Source organism: Streptopelia decaocto (genome assembly GCF_964273445.1).
Source record: "Streptopelia decaocto genome assembly, chromosome: 2".
NCBI lineage: Eukaryota > Metazoa > Chordata > Aves > Columbiformes > Columbidae > Streptopelia > Streptopelia decaocto.
Window position 1 is genome coordinate 22,653,878 of NC_138655.1, and position 14,793 is coordinate 22,668,670.

Here is a 14,793-nt window from a genome sequence, read left to right on the forward strand (position 1 = left end):
TGATAGGGCCTTCAGGTCAGCCTGTGCATTAGTCACTGAAAAGAACATCCAAGCAAATGACTAATGGCAGCAAAAGTGAGAAGAACCAACACTAGCACATGAGCTGTTTAATCTGCTACGGGACCTTACTGAGGCGAGAGTTTTGTAGGACTAAAACTGTTAAATGCATAATGAAGAGAGAGTAACAAGACCTGCTGTTGTAAAACAAACTTTCACTGTGTAAATCGATTGAAGTTGTACATCTCCAGATAGGTTATCCCACAGTTGCTGCCCTGCCTTTTTTCTTCCCCTTTAAGGGAGTACCTTCTGCAGACTTGCAGAGTATGAGAGGCATTTTCTACCCAGTTCAGCTCATAATTGGCTCTGTAAGCTGCTTAATCAAAATTGCTAATGCTGGGGGAGAAAGGAAGCGGTGGAGATGGCATGTACTCCTTTCCCAGAGAAAGAGAACAACCTGGTGGGCTGGAACTGGGGAAAGGAAAAGAGATCTGTTAGTCATGGAGGAAAGCATCACCCTTGGCCAAGGCAATTCACTGGGCTCCAGTTGCTTTATTTAAATCATATGGTTTCTACAGAAGGGGTTAGTGAGTTCTTTCTGGAAAGCTCTCTGAAATCCGTATTGTTTGCAGGGAATGCCAGTGTTCTCTGGACCTTTTGTCTTGGTTCTAAAGCCCTTCAGCATGCTTTCTGAAGTCCCCCAAAAGGCACTGCAAGAGTGCCCTCATTTTTCTGCTTGTATTACGGACCAGATTTTTTCCATTAAGTGAATTTGAGGAATAAGCCTAGCACAGAGAGGTGAAATTAGTCTGGCATAAATGAATCCTATTTAAAATTGCTCACTTCACTATAAAAGCATTAGGCTAAGCTTGTACAATTCTTACTTTCAGTCCTGTCCTGACTGAGGCAGACTGGGTTAGCATTTAATTTGCAGTCTTGCTGAAGTGTACGATTACAATTAAGAATTCTTGAAATTGGATGGTAAATCCTACAAAGGAAGCAGTTCAGATGAGATACATTACATGATAAGAGATTGAATGTACAACCTTAATTTTATGTCTTGTCAACTATAAAACCATTAAAGCTCTGAAGACAGTTTTAAAGACCTAAAAATATTTAGCACCATAATAAAAATGTTCAAGAACTGGATTATTTGAAGGTTTAATGGAAGGTCTAAAGGATGATATGAAGACCTAAGTGTTTGTAGGAGTTTCAGGGCCCTAGCAGGAAAGTAAGAGCCCACCTCACTTCTGCTTGTTTCCCCCGATAAGAGGTCATGTGTCTTCAGTGAGTCTGATGGTGTTAAACTAAACTGATCTTTATATTTTGTGAGATTATGCAACTTATTTAACCTCTTACACATGGGGAAACTGAAAAAAGAGGAAAAGAAGGGTTCATCCAGCTTTGTACAAGGCCTTTGTGAGTGTATCAAGCACTAGTATCTGTACCAGCCTGAAATACCGGGTAGTTTTTGTGACGGAAGGAAGCAGTGAGGCAATTCTGCTGAGGCAATCATGATGGCTTAAGAAAACAAAACTCTGGGTTGGTTGGGTTTATTTCTTCCCGTTCCGATCACACGGTAATTCCCCACTGTCGGCTGCAGACATCTATTTAATCTATGTCTATTTTTTTTCTTTTTATTTCAGAGAACAGTGAACAATGCGTTTGTCAGTGCTTCTATCAATGTATCTGGAGTACTGCTGTAGATCAATGCACCACACAGGAAAATCACATTATTCAGTAGCGGTAGTGCATCGTCCCCTTGGGTTAATAGGCAGTCACTTCCCTTTGACTGGCAGTCACTTCCCTTTGCTTCACGTTCCCTCCAGCATGTGTCAAAGGCTTACGCTGATCCCCCGCTGCCCTGCAGCCACCCAGTGCTAAGCTGATTTTGCTGGATCCCTTGGTATTTCATTCCTTCAGTCCTTGCCTGTCTGCCATTCTAACCAGAGCAAACGCTTCAGAGTTTAGCAGCAGCCAAAAGCCTGCTCCTGGAATGAATGGTGACTTGAATGAATGGTACTATATTCGCCATCTGCTTTCCCAAGCAGAATGTGGCTTTATGGATGACTAAGTTGAAGGTTTGGTGCAGAGGAAATCTTGATTGCAGGCATTCTTGCTGCTCTGCAAAAGTCTGGGAAATCTGGATTTCACTGGGAGAGGAGGGGGCAAGGTGATGGAAATCAGGATGTTCCTGAGTCAAGCAATGTCATTCCAGTGGCTAGTTTACACTAATTAGATGTCTACCCTTGAAAAAATTCTATCTTCAGTCTTTTCACCTAAATGCATTTCCTTCTTGGGAGCATTGTTAGGGATTGCTATGGGCAACAGGATGTTGAAAGACAGTCACTTACCATTTTGGATTAGGATTCTCAGCAAAAAGGTTTTCTGAATTCTGCGTCTAATAGACCTATTTCTGCTTGGAATACCTGGGCTGGGGCGGGGGGAGGGTGGGCTTGGGAACACTCCCAAAAAACAACCAGCGTTTGTTTTTATTCTCAATAGGTCCAGGAGTTGCGGTCCAAACTGACATGCTAGAGAGGGACACAGTCTTGCCCTCAAGACCACAATTCACTAGGCTTTCACAATTCCGTGTTTCTGGCCATCCTACTCGGGATTAAGTAGAAAGCTCCATTTCTACAATTGACCCTTCCATTGGAGTTACTCCCCAAACATGAGCAACGTTTTCACTCCCTGCTGGAGTAGTTTAAACTACTCTTCATAGCTTCCCATGTATGTGATCTGAGGCAATTTGAGGTTAGAAATGCCTCCTGAGTAAAGCCAGCACAGGCTTGGATTTACTGGAATCAGAGGCTACTCTCAAAAAAGCCTCAGTTCTTCTCTCAGATGACTTTTTATGATGTAAGTGGGCACTTTGAACTAAACTGTCCTGTCTCCCTTGCCTCTTTCCCATTTTCCCTTTGATCAACCAGTCTTCTCCTTACAAAGAGAAACACCGCATCCTGTGTCCCGTTACATCAATTAGCTGCCTCATCAACATCATGACAAGTGATATCAAGAGCCCCACACCAGCTGTGTGACACAAAGCCACAGGAACACTAGAAGGTCTGGCTGGGAAATGCCGCAGGTCATGTCTGATGGAGTTTCAAAGGCAGCGTGCTGACCTAAAGCAGATCCACTGCTAGGCAAGGGGGAGAGTCTAGGCTCTCCCTGTTCTCATGTGAAGACCTGAAAACTTGTACACCCTCCTCCTGCCAGCTGACATTTGCATTTGGGATCTTGTCTCTTCTGAGCCGCAAGTCAGCATCTCATTCACTGCCTGCCTTCTTCACAGGTTTTTCCTCAATTGACAAGTCGGGAGGAGCACACACACAGACACACAAAAACGCCAAGATATGATTCCTCAGGAAGGGAGGCAGAGATTTCAGCACACCAGCAGCCTAAATGCTGTTCCTTATGCAACTGTGGGTCCACGTGGTATGACTGCAGCTGCAAAGGAAAGCTTTCGGTCCTGCTTACCTTCTGTAGGAGGTGGTCGATAATGATGGATAGTAGCTGCATCCAAATGAAAATGCAGCTGGTAGGGTTATAAATCCTTAGGTTGTGGCATTTGAAGCAAATACAAATTTGAAACAAATGTTTTCAGCTACACCAAGACCACAAGGTGCCCGTATAGTTGGAGCTCTCTTTGAAGGACTTGGGCAACAAGAACAAAGGAAGAATATTTTAAAAAAATAATTTGAAAATTAGTTTTCTCACTTGTATTTGGTTTGAATGTAATCATTAAGAAAAAAAAGAAAAAGAAAATGACAAGCTGGGCCAACAGAATGGGATTGTTGTACATCAAGTACTAAGAGCAGTGTATCCATGCCGAATAGTTTCCTACTTCTTATGTAGCCTGATGAAGAAACATCCCCAATCAAGTCATGTTCCAGCTGACTATAGCTGTCCCGAGGTACTTTTTTATAGCTCTGAACATGCTTTAAAATGTTTCATGTGATATCTGAGCATTCAGAAAACAAAAATGACGCCCTGGGCAGGCTAACTGGTTTTGTCACATTGCAGTAACTGGGACCTTGGGTTATATGTGGTCCAGGTTAAACTTCAGTTCAGCAGATGACATAAAACAGAGATTACAGTTCAAAAACTGGGCCCCAAACTTATCACATTGTCGCAAGTGGGAGCTTGCTTAATCCCATTTGTTGCCACTCTTAGAGATATTTGCCACCAAACATAGGTCTTTTTCCCCTCCTGCAGTTTTCCAGAAGGGAACCAGGTTCAGGCAGATGAGAAAAGACCACCAACCTAGAATGACAGCAGAAGCAGAAAATTCCCACCCATGTCCCGGGGCACAGATCTTTCCTCTGTCTGCCTATACCTCACATTTTTCCACCCAACTAATTCTGCAGGTGCTTTGTCTCCCAGGTTACAAGTGGAGATGTGGATTTACAAAGTGACTTAGTGTGCTGGTTTGACTGAAAACCAGTTAATTTTCCTTCATGCAGTTAGAAACCTTTCATAGCTAGCATGGTCAATGTTTGGATTTGGTTTGAGAACCAGAAGATAACATGCCCAGACAGAGTTAAAGTTGTCTGGGAGCCAAGGACATTCTGTGCGCTCTGCCCACAGGTGTGAGGCAGCGAGGAAGGGAGGCATGGATGGGGCAGAGCTTGACTGACACCCAGACTGAGCAATGAGAGTATTCCATCCTATTAGCATCATGCTTCATATTTAAGGAGAGTCAGGATCTTCTGGCTAGTCTTGGAGCGGCTCGGAGCCAGGATGGAGAACTGTTTGGGAGAGTTCTGTTCAGGAGTTTACTTATTTCGGCCTTTTACCATCCTGCTATTTTGCAGAGACCTCTGGGCCTTTCTGCTTTTTTCTCTCTTCTCTCTTTGGGATCGTCTGTTGGGACCACGTGCTGCTTCCTGGGTCTGGCTGCTCCGTGCAGACAGAGTTCATGAGGAATTGCATTGAGTATCTTTTATTTTATATTCTATTTCAATTTTATGTGTATTAGCTGTAGTAATACTATACTAGTGTAATTTTTTTTACTTTATTAAACTGTGTTTATCTCAATCCACAAGCTTCTCCCATTTCAATTCTCTCCCCTATTCAGAGATGGGGGAGGGAGCAAGCGAGCAGCTATTGTGGTTATATTGCCAGTTTGGGTTAAACTGGCATCCCACGATGCTTGGGATGCAAACAAGGATGAACAGAGGGGCCTTGCTCAGGAGGGGAAGGAAAGTTCTTCCAGAACTCCCCAGGGTGCAGGTGTCTCTTCTCCCAGGTACAACAGGGCAGCCGTGACACCTGGAGCTACAAAGTTGGCTCTGTAAGGGCAGCTGCGTGGGTGCTCCAGAAGTTGTCAGACTGGTTATATTTGGCTGCACAGATGAAGAAGAAAAATAAGTCATCAAACCTGTTACACAATGTTACTTCACTTACTGTTCTCCATTTCCTTCAGAATGCCCACAGTTAATCTGGTTTCTTGAAAAATACATACAAACCTTGTTCCACTGGGAAGGGGTGTTTCCCAAGTCAGTTGGTGTCTCATGGCCTTCCTGGAACAACTTTCTTCCTCTGATGAAGGGCTCTTTGGTGAGGCCAGAGTATGGTGCTTATGTCAGGCCCCGGGTTGCAGGAGAAGCGTTTCAGCCACGTTATTTCCTTGTTGATGGACTCACGTCATGTCTCCAGCATTGCCGCCTGTGCCCGGCTACCAGGACTCCTGCAGCGATCACAGCGGGCCCAGCTCCCACAGCGCCTTCCTCTGAGCGTACGAGAAATGTGCTAAAGGAGGCTACGAAATACAGCAAGCTTAACTCATCTTTACCGCTTGGTAATTAGTGATAAAGTCCCAGGCCAGAGGTGGACCTGCATTTTAACCATATTTGGCTACCAGTGAGGCACTGAGTGAAAAATGGACTTTCTTTTCCTATAAACCTGCTGTGCCCCTTTCACCTGATGGCCCCAAGTTTTTGTTCCTTGCATAATAGTGAATTATCCTCACTTCATAGTGAGTTATCATTCGTAGCCCCCTTCCCCGTGCTATTTGCACCTTTCTCCCTGCTCGGCAGCGCCTCTGCAGTGCCCCGGGTCACCCCGCTGCCCGCCCAGCCGGCCCGCTTGCCCCTGCGGGCACACTTTGCTGCTTAGTGACCATCATTTCACCCGCACGCCGCCCCCGGCCCCGAGGCCCCGAAGCGGGGCCGCCCCCCCGCAGGCCCCTTTTGGGGAGCGATTTCAAATCCAAGCCGCCGCGGCTGCGCCTGGGGGACCGTCCCGCCTCAGCGCCCCCTGGCGCCGCGCCCGCTGCCACCTGCGCGGCTTCCCGCCCTCAGCGTCCCCGCCGCCCTGAGGGGACGGCCCGGCCCGGCCCGGCGTGGCGCGGTCCCGCCATGAAGCTGCACTTCAGCATCACCGCCGCCCAGGAGCTGCGGGAAGGCGCGGGGCCGGGAGCGGGCGGGGGGCTGCCGGCGGTGTGCCGCAGCTGTGCTCCGTGTTTCTGGAGGGCTCCTGCTCGGCACGGCGCGGCGCTGCCGGCTCCGCCGCTGGGACGCGCAGGTGAGCACGCCCAAAAGCCTCGGTTGGGGCGGCCTGCCGGGGTGCGCCGGCCCCTGCGAGGGCGGTGGAGCAGGAGGGGCTGTTCCGGCCATCACAGGCCCCGTGTGGGATGGGGACAGCGAGTTGTTTCTGCCCCAATGTGCGCTATTAAAACCAACCTTGGTGCCGGCACCGCCGGGGCTGCACCGGTCCCAGCCCGTGCCCTCGCACCCTGTGCTGTCAGAGGGGCTGAGCTGCTGCTCGCGGGGTGAAATCAGCAGCAACTGAGAGGAAAGAAAACAATAATAAAGATGATGCTAAAAAAACCAAGAGGTGTGGTAGAAAGGTGTGGTGAACTGGCTTGGTGGGAAAGCGCAGCCCACAGCTGTGGGCTCCAAGTGCATTTTCCTTGGCCTCAGGGAGAGAGGTGCAGCTGCTTTACTGGGGCCTTTAGTCCTAGGAACAAATCTAGAAAGTGGATGGAGGTCAGTCTGGGCAAGTTGCACAGTCAGTTGCAGGGTTTTTTTGGACAAGCCAGGGGTTAACTGAGTGTTGGATCCTTTGGCTTGAATTGCTAAGTCATGCCTCCAGGAGAGACCCTTTCACCACAGACAATTACTGGGAATTACAAAACAGCTGGAACACAGGCCTGGAGTATTCCAAGGAGCAGTGGGCATCGCAGACTAACGCATGGCCCCAGCTAACTGAAGTGAATTATTTCAGGGTGAATTGGTCTGTTTATCTCTGCTTTTTTTTGTTTCTTGTCAAGTTGCCTCTGACCCTTTCCCCTCTATCTTTCCTCTGGTTTTCTTAGGAGGATAACAGGGAGCATGTGATTTTGAGCTCTTTGTGGAAGCAAAGTGGCCGCCAGTCTTCTGTGTGCTAGCCAGATCTCTCTGGCCTCTACCAGCCCTTGGCTCCAAGCAAATCTCTCCCAGCTCTTCTGTCAGTCTGGCTGCATGCTGTCATCCCCACTGAACAGCCCGATTTTACATTGACAACTCTGCTTTAGGGCCCTGTTTGAACACTTCTTGTGGTAGTGGGTTAGGTAGATGCTCCTTCTTCTGGCAGTCTCTTTTGCTGTGCTTTCAGTTGCAGTGATAGGGCCACTCTGGAGCAGTTTTTCAGCCATTTAACCCTGGACAGGGATACATCCATCTCTCCCAGCTCTCTGTGGCTGCACAAGCAGTTGGAGTAGCACAGCTAAAAAGCAGCTGAGTCAGCAGCAGGGCTGCCATGGGAAGCAATGTTTGCTGAGGTGTGCTCTTGTGCCCCAGCTCTGCAATTCTTTCCCCTGTGGGAGCTCTCACAGTAATATTTTGCTCTGGTTAATGGTGCATTTTGGATAATATATCCGAACCAATAAACCAGCTTATTTATTTGCTTGCATCTTTAAGGGTTACTGTTTCTTACTAAGAAGTTTTAACTTCATTAATGCCCTCAGCAAAATCTTTCCCTTCTCTATACACTCTGTAACTGACAGTTTGATCTTGCTGGGATTTACAACTCATTAGCTGATTTTTATTTTTAATTAATTAATTCCTGCTGTTGGTAGCTGCCATACTTGGTCTTGAAGCTTCCAGCTACACTGATGTCCCTCAGTTGTCTTCCCTATACTTAAGTGAGGTTGCTTATCCATATTATATCCTGTTCTGCTTACTTTGCTTGAAATACTCTGCTAAGGTAGAAAAATCCACACATACAAGAGTCTTAAAGTCTAGGATACAGGAATTTCACCCTCCTGACCAGGTCACATGCAGTGTCCATAAAGCCCCACAGATACAACAATTCTGTGATGGGTGCAGGATGTGCATTAGAAATGAGCTTCTCCCATGGACAGTTTTCTGCATGATTATACTTTGTATTTCTTGAACACTACTGTGGAGGATCCGTCTCTGGCCTCTGTTGGATGTGATGCTGGACTACTTGTGCTTCTGATCTCTGTCAGGGTGGTGATTTCTAAAGCACTGCTATGCCATCTCTGCAAGCTCCTCTCCTAACTTGTGATACAGAATCAGTACATGTAGATTTTGTTTGTGATGCTGTGCATTACCTGCCCCTTTTCTGTGCATTTTCCTGTTCCACATCGGTTTATATTCTGAAAGCGCTTCTGTTTGACACTCCCAAACTCTGTTCCTCTCTGTCTCCCAGAGCCATTTTTCTCTACAAAAGGACTGCCTGAAGGGAGCAACTGTTCAGAAGTTGGTAGTAGGCAGTGCAGTGTAACAGAGCATGCAAGGGTTTGGATGTACTGTTCAACAGGGAGGTGCAGGTATACAAACTCTGAGCAACATTTCCTTACATCTAGGTGCCTTACCTCCTAATGGGATGCACAGCCTTAAACTGAGTACCCAAGGCAAATGGTATAGAGGGAGATGTGAACAACCAAGAATAATATCCTAAAGAGATCTTGCTTAGAAGGGATTGTTTTGTCAGGGCTGGCAGAAATGCTGAGGAGAGCAGTGCAGCTTCTCTTGTGGACATGATAGGTATTAGGCTGTGGATTACCAGAAGGTGCCTGTCTTGGTCTGAGGATTTAATCCCTTGACCTTCCTCTCGGAGATGGGGCTTTGTGTTGGTTTAAGAGGTGGCTCTGCCTTCTCCCATTTTGCCCCTTCTTTTTAGGAGCTAGAGCATTCAACTGAGGGAAATCCAGTTTTCATTCTCTCCTCTGTCTTGAGTATTCAGCTATTAAGTATTAGTGGTAGGAAGGACAGCTGAAGGACCAGTCTCCCTTTGCTGGGATGAACGCCATACACACTGGGCAGCGTTCCTTATTGTTTGCACTTGCTGAACTAAGACTTGTGCGGTGATTCTCTGTGAACATTATCAGCAGGAGTGACAGTGGCAGATGGATGTGCATTTTAAGCATCTAAGCTTTGGCCCTGGATTTATGCAAGGACTTCTAGGCAGTGCTCTGCACTGTAGCTGTGTTCTCCTGTGGCTTTAGTTCTATGGGGACTGTACACTGGCCAGAACACCCCTAATAGAGCTGTGGGTCTTCATGCTGCTTATTGAGAGGTAAGACTCTCTTGCAAGAACATACAAGTGACAGGAACTTCTAGAGCAGGACAAGAGATTACCTGGACAGTGGTTTGTGCACTAAAAATGTTACTGGATTTCCTCGAAATCGATCAGTTGCTAAAGACACAGGCTCTCCCTGGTTTCCACCTCTGTGATGTGATGTTTGCGTTTGGCTTTTCAGTTTGACAGTGTGTCCCTCTCTGAACAAATATCGTAAGAATGAGCCTATGTCCTGTTGTAGTCCTGATAGGACCAAATTATTTCTTGCAATTGTTGGAGTATTCACTGGTTTACATCAAGGCAGGGAGAAAATAGGAGGCGTCCTCTGTAGGGTTAAGAGTGAAATACAGCACTGATGGATTCTGGCCATGATGCCAGCCTCTGCCGAGTCAGCAGCATCTGTGATTGGTTGGGAAAGTAGTTCTTAAAAATCAGTTGCAATAAAACAATTGGTAAAAAGGAATTAAATATATAAAATGTTTTTTAAAAGTTAATTTAGCTACTCATTTACCAGAATAGTCTCATGCCTTTGATTGCTTGGGTGGTTTCTGAGTACATGTATTTTCATTTTCACATGAAACACCTTTGAATGTTTTTAATCTTAGAATGGTATCTCCTCCTTTTTTAATATTTAATCAGGTAGCTGAGAAGGAAAGGCTCAGAGGCCAGTTCATTCTGTATATAATCCATATATAATAGCTTTATAGTTATAATGCTGCTCTGTTTTTTCAGTTTAGCAGTTTTGTTTCTGGTGCTCTCTCTGACTTTGGTGTCTGCACAGCTATGAAGGAGCATGGCCCTGGGTGAAATAGCTCGTCTAGACAGCACGGGCAGGACCTGACACCAAAAAGCAGACCTAGAGGATGAGACTAAGTAGGATATTATTAAATCCGGTCAACTACGCTTAAAAACTGATGATGTCTCCTTCTGAGGAGGGGAATATTTATTGCAGAAAGATGAAAAAGAAACAACACCAACTATGGCATTTATCTTTACTCCCCTTCTTGGACAAATGAGCTGTTAGAACTTAAAACTGTCATATTTAGGGAAGCTGCCCTGCCTCTTTTAGGTGGAGATCTTGGAGAAAGAATAAGTACCTTTTCTGCCAGGATGGAACATTCAGTCTGAGCTTCCAGCACAGTCACATTTCAGCTTGTTTTTGTGATCCAGTCTCCTGTGACTTTCCCACCAGTTGCTCTGGAAGCTGCCTTTGGGGTGGGGAGCTGTGCCCAGTCTCCCTGCTGGGTTCTGGGCTGTGGGGCAGGACTGGCCCGGGCAGCTGCTGTGTGGTGTTGCTGAGAGCTGCATATGGTCTCAGCAAAGAAGCTGCTTGGTCAGTCACAGAGAGGCTGAAGTGATGAGAGTCCTTCCCTTGGACGGCTTGTGGAGCTGTGTGGATTGGAAGTACCTGTCTGGTCAAGCAGGTCCAGTCAAGAGAAACCAGCAGTGCACAGGATCCCCTGACTCAGGTATGAGACGTATGTCTTCTGCCGAGTGGTTTTAGGCTGCAGAAATAAGCCCAACCTTGAAAGAAATTGTCAGAAGCAGATTTGGGGTAGGGGACCCATCTCTTGTGGTTCTGTTGGCTTGGCACAGCAGCAGGCAACTGGTACCTGGCACCACCAGGTGCAGTGTTGATATTGACTTGGGTTTAAAAGGTAGCCTAGGCTGTTTGGTTTGTGAAAACTAATACTGGCTAGTTTCATTCTGCTAGGATGAAATGTTGTGCTGGTGGCTAATAGTCTGGTGGACTTTCAAATGTGTATGCAAGTACACAATTAAAGTTTGTGGGCACTTTTCTTTAATCCTTAGAGACAAGAACAAGTCTAATTGGTTGGAAGAAGTTTCTCTTTTCTGTAGCCCAAATCCTGAGGACACACAACTGCATTTCAAGAAACTCAAGCATCCAGTACTGAGATGAATTAATTATTTTTTTTTAAGTAGTCCAGAGTCTCTGCTTGTGCAAACTGATGATAACAGATGGTGCAGCTCTGTGTAGGTGAGGCATGGCCTGACTGCAGCGGGAGGAGAGAAGACCTCCTTTTTGTCAGTGTGCCTCTTCTGACTTCTGGCAATCTTTTTGCTCTACCTCCTCAGTTTGCCTGCCTGTAGAGCAGAGATAATATTTTTCAGTCCTCGGGGGAAGATCACACATGTGAAAGACTTTGAAGATAAAAAACACTCTACGCTAGCTATTACTGTTAGCTTTACATAAAACCGAAGCATGTGGTGTTATCTGACTCTTTTATGCTGTGTATCTCAGAGCAATTCACGCATATCTAATAATCAAGAATTCAGAAATAGCAGCATGTTGCCAATGTAGGGAAAGTGGAGCTGTGAGAATGTGCCTCACTCCTGTTTTTAGCCAACAGGCAGAAAAAAGTAAAAAAAAAAAAAAAAAAAAAAAAAAAAAGAAAGCTTACTACTGCAAGAATTAGCTTTTTTTTCTTCAGCTGCTATAGTCATGTGAAAGACTTGGGCAGCTGGGGCCGCAGGGAAACCATCATCTTTCAGAGGTTTTAATGACACTAATAGCTGCATTGAATACTGATGCTTAAAATTTAACTAGTAGTAGCATCTCAGTGTACTATAGAAGTCTTATTTTACTGATCAGATGCCATATTTTTTCGATTTTGGTGAAGGAATGTTTCCAGGCAAACTTGCTGTATTTTACTGTGTTTAATAATGTGCATACTGAGAAGGTAAACATAGCTCATCCTTCTCTTGAGGTAATTTGCCTCTATCAGAGAATTTTTACACTTCTAAGTGACCAACTACTGCCCAAACCTATACTGGAACTGTCTTATATTATTGTAAGATAATGTAATTGTGGTTCTCTAGTCCTTCCAGGTCTGTTTACAAATGATGTAGGGTTTGTACAGAGACATTCTCTTATTAGCCAGCTGCTGTAGCTGAGGAAGCATCAAACTTTCAAACAATTTGTGTTCCTGAAAGATTCTCTGGTTGTTTTGTTTTGGTGGTTTTGTTTTGTTCTTATTCTTTGACAATGTTTGATGATCTGATAAAAGATACTGCCACTCATATACAAAATAATAAAAGCCTCTGAGGTAACAGAAGTTAAGGGCAGAAGTCACCAGCTCTTAAAAAGTAGTTCTGTGGGCTTAGATCAAAGAAATCCTGTATGGGCATATTGGGAAGAAAAGACGTCTGTAACCATGTCTTGTTTGTCCATGAGGTGTGTAAGACCTAGATGATAAGGTTAAAAAAATGCTACTTTTCTGACTTGGAGCAGGAGCTCAGAGGTGGTAAGACTGTAAAATAGAGAAACCCGAGAGGTTGTTCTCTTGGGCTGTCTTCTGGTGGCTGCCCAGGCCAAGGCTTTGCCTTTGCTGTGCCCTGAGGGCCATCAGCGAGCTACTGGGTAGGCACCCTCATGCCCCTTGTAGGTCATCAGGTCTTGCTGTCAACACAAGAGAGCACTGAAAGCTTTTTGGAAACCGTGAGCACTTCTTCACTGGTGTGGAGCTTTCCTCTGGCTGTTTTGCAGATGAGGCAGCTTTTTGGGAGTGCCGTGCCTGCTTTCTCTCCAAAGTTTGATCTGGCAATGACCAAGTTGATGGCAGATGAGAGGCAGTCTCAGCTGAAGCAGTACCTTCAGAATGGTAAGGCCTGACCATAACAAATAATCAGCTTTCATCCATCAGACTTCAGCCTTTGAGGATGTGTCAACAATTGTGACTGCAGGGTGCTTTGCCTTCTGTACTGAGCTGAGTAAGGTTGTATCCAAAAGGCTGCGGCCAAGTGTTGTGGCCCTATCCAGTTTGATTCACTAGCTCTAGAATAGCAGCATATAATATTTCTCTAATTTCTGAAGTGGATGCCTTTCTGCAGCTTTCTCAAAATACAAGGCTGCAGTTTCACACTAAACTTGAGCCACCTTGTCCTTCTGGTGGCAGCCCGTAGTCTGGCCATTCTGTTCTGGATCAGTGAGCTGGGGCACTGTCCCTGCTGCTTCACAACTGCTGGAGCTGACACGGGGTCGGGTGTGAGAGCTCATGGTTGGTGTGTAGCAGAGAAAGGCAAAAAAGACGGGCACTTGGACTGGTAGAAGTGTAATATGGAACTGGGCTCTGCATAAACCTCTTCCATTCAAGGGTTTCCAGTCAGACTTGTAAGAATTATAACAAGATAGGAGTTTGTAGAAAAATTGAATCTCAAATGTTGTGTTATAAACTGGGTCTGCAAGATCCCTAGAATGTCTGGTGAGTTCTGCATAATCCAAGAAATAAAAATAAAAATAATAATAAAAAAACCAACAACACCAAACATTTCAACTACCCAAAAAGAAAGTTGTGAGAGGGGATTAGCTTAAGGAGGTTTTGTAGCCTCTGGCCTCAGATACTTGGTGTCAAGACTTACAAAACAAACTACTCTTGAAAAAATCTTACTTAGTGTGATTGTTTTATCTTTTTTTACTTGAATATTCAACAGTTCCTTTTAGAGTTACTGGCCATGAGTGACCATGGAGTTACATGGCCAAGAACTTTACTGTAGTCTTGCTCTGGGAGAATAGCAACATTATATGTATCTTTGTATGTATGTATCATTGTATGTATCTGAAGCCACTGTTCATGGCTTCAGTGATTTAACAACAGGCTAGTAAAGGTAGCTGTGCAGAAACCAAAGGATGAGTAAAGTAGCACTGACTGTTTAACCAACAGCTGTATTTTATACATCTTGTCTTTAGACAGTAGCCATGTTTTTCATCTTTTGGATAAGTTTGTTTTCCTCCCTCCCCGTTTTCCTCTTGTTTTTCAGTTACTTTGGATTCAAATATTACCAATAGTGATGTTTTCAGAGGCTTTTTCCAAAAGTTACAGCAGGTAAGTTTTGGTTTCTTTTTCAGTCAAATATTTTCTTATATGAAAGAGTTGAAATTATATCCTACCTCCCGAATCCAAGGCTTCGTTTGCTATCTTCTTTTCCTTGTGTTCTTAGCATATTGGTATGTCTTGTAAAGCAGTGAGTTCTGATGACAGAGTGTGGTCTGTGAAGCCTGGGTGACAATAATAATAGTATTGCTATTGTTTTGTCCATATACAAATTTGTTTTTCACATGGAAAGAACTACTTGCTTTGTTTTTATATCCTGTGGCATATCTGATGAATCTTTTGCCTCTAAACCATTCCCAGAAGAGTCTTTGTGAGAGCTCAATAGGAGGATTACACACATTCTTGGATTTTGCAACTGTCAATGCTTTTTGGTAGTGTCAGTGCTTTGGACTGATAAGTGTATTGATGACTG

The 14,793-nt window shown here is 45.0% G+C and overlaps 1 protein-coding gene across 1 annotated transcript in view; it reads left to right on the plus strand.

The window, feature by feature from the left end:
• Positions 1-6,359: 6,359 nt before the first annotated feature.
• The window catches only part of SNX31 (sorting nexin 31), a gene marked incomplete at both ends in the record, with an annotated part of 32,939 nt that continues 24,505 nt past the window's right edge, over positions 6,360-14,793 (plus strand). The window contains 4 exon segments of the mRNA XM_082046272.1: positions 6,360-6,405; positions 6,473-6,525; positions 13,037-13,151; positions 14,308-14,372. Coding sequence (XP_081902398.1) covers positions 6,360-6,405; positions 6,473-6,525; positions 13,037-13,151; positions 14,308-14,372 — 279 coding nt within the window.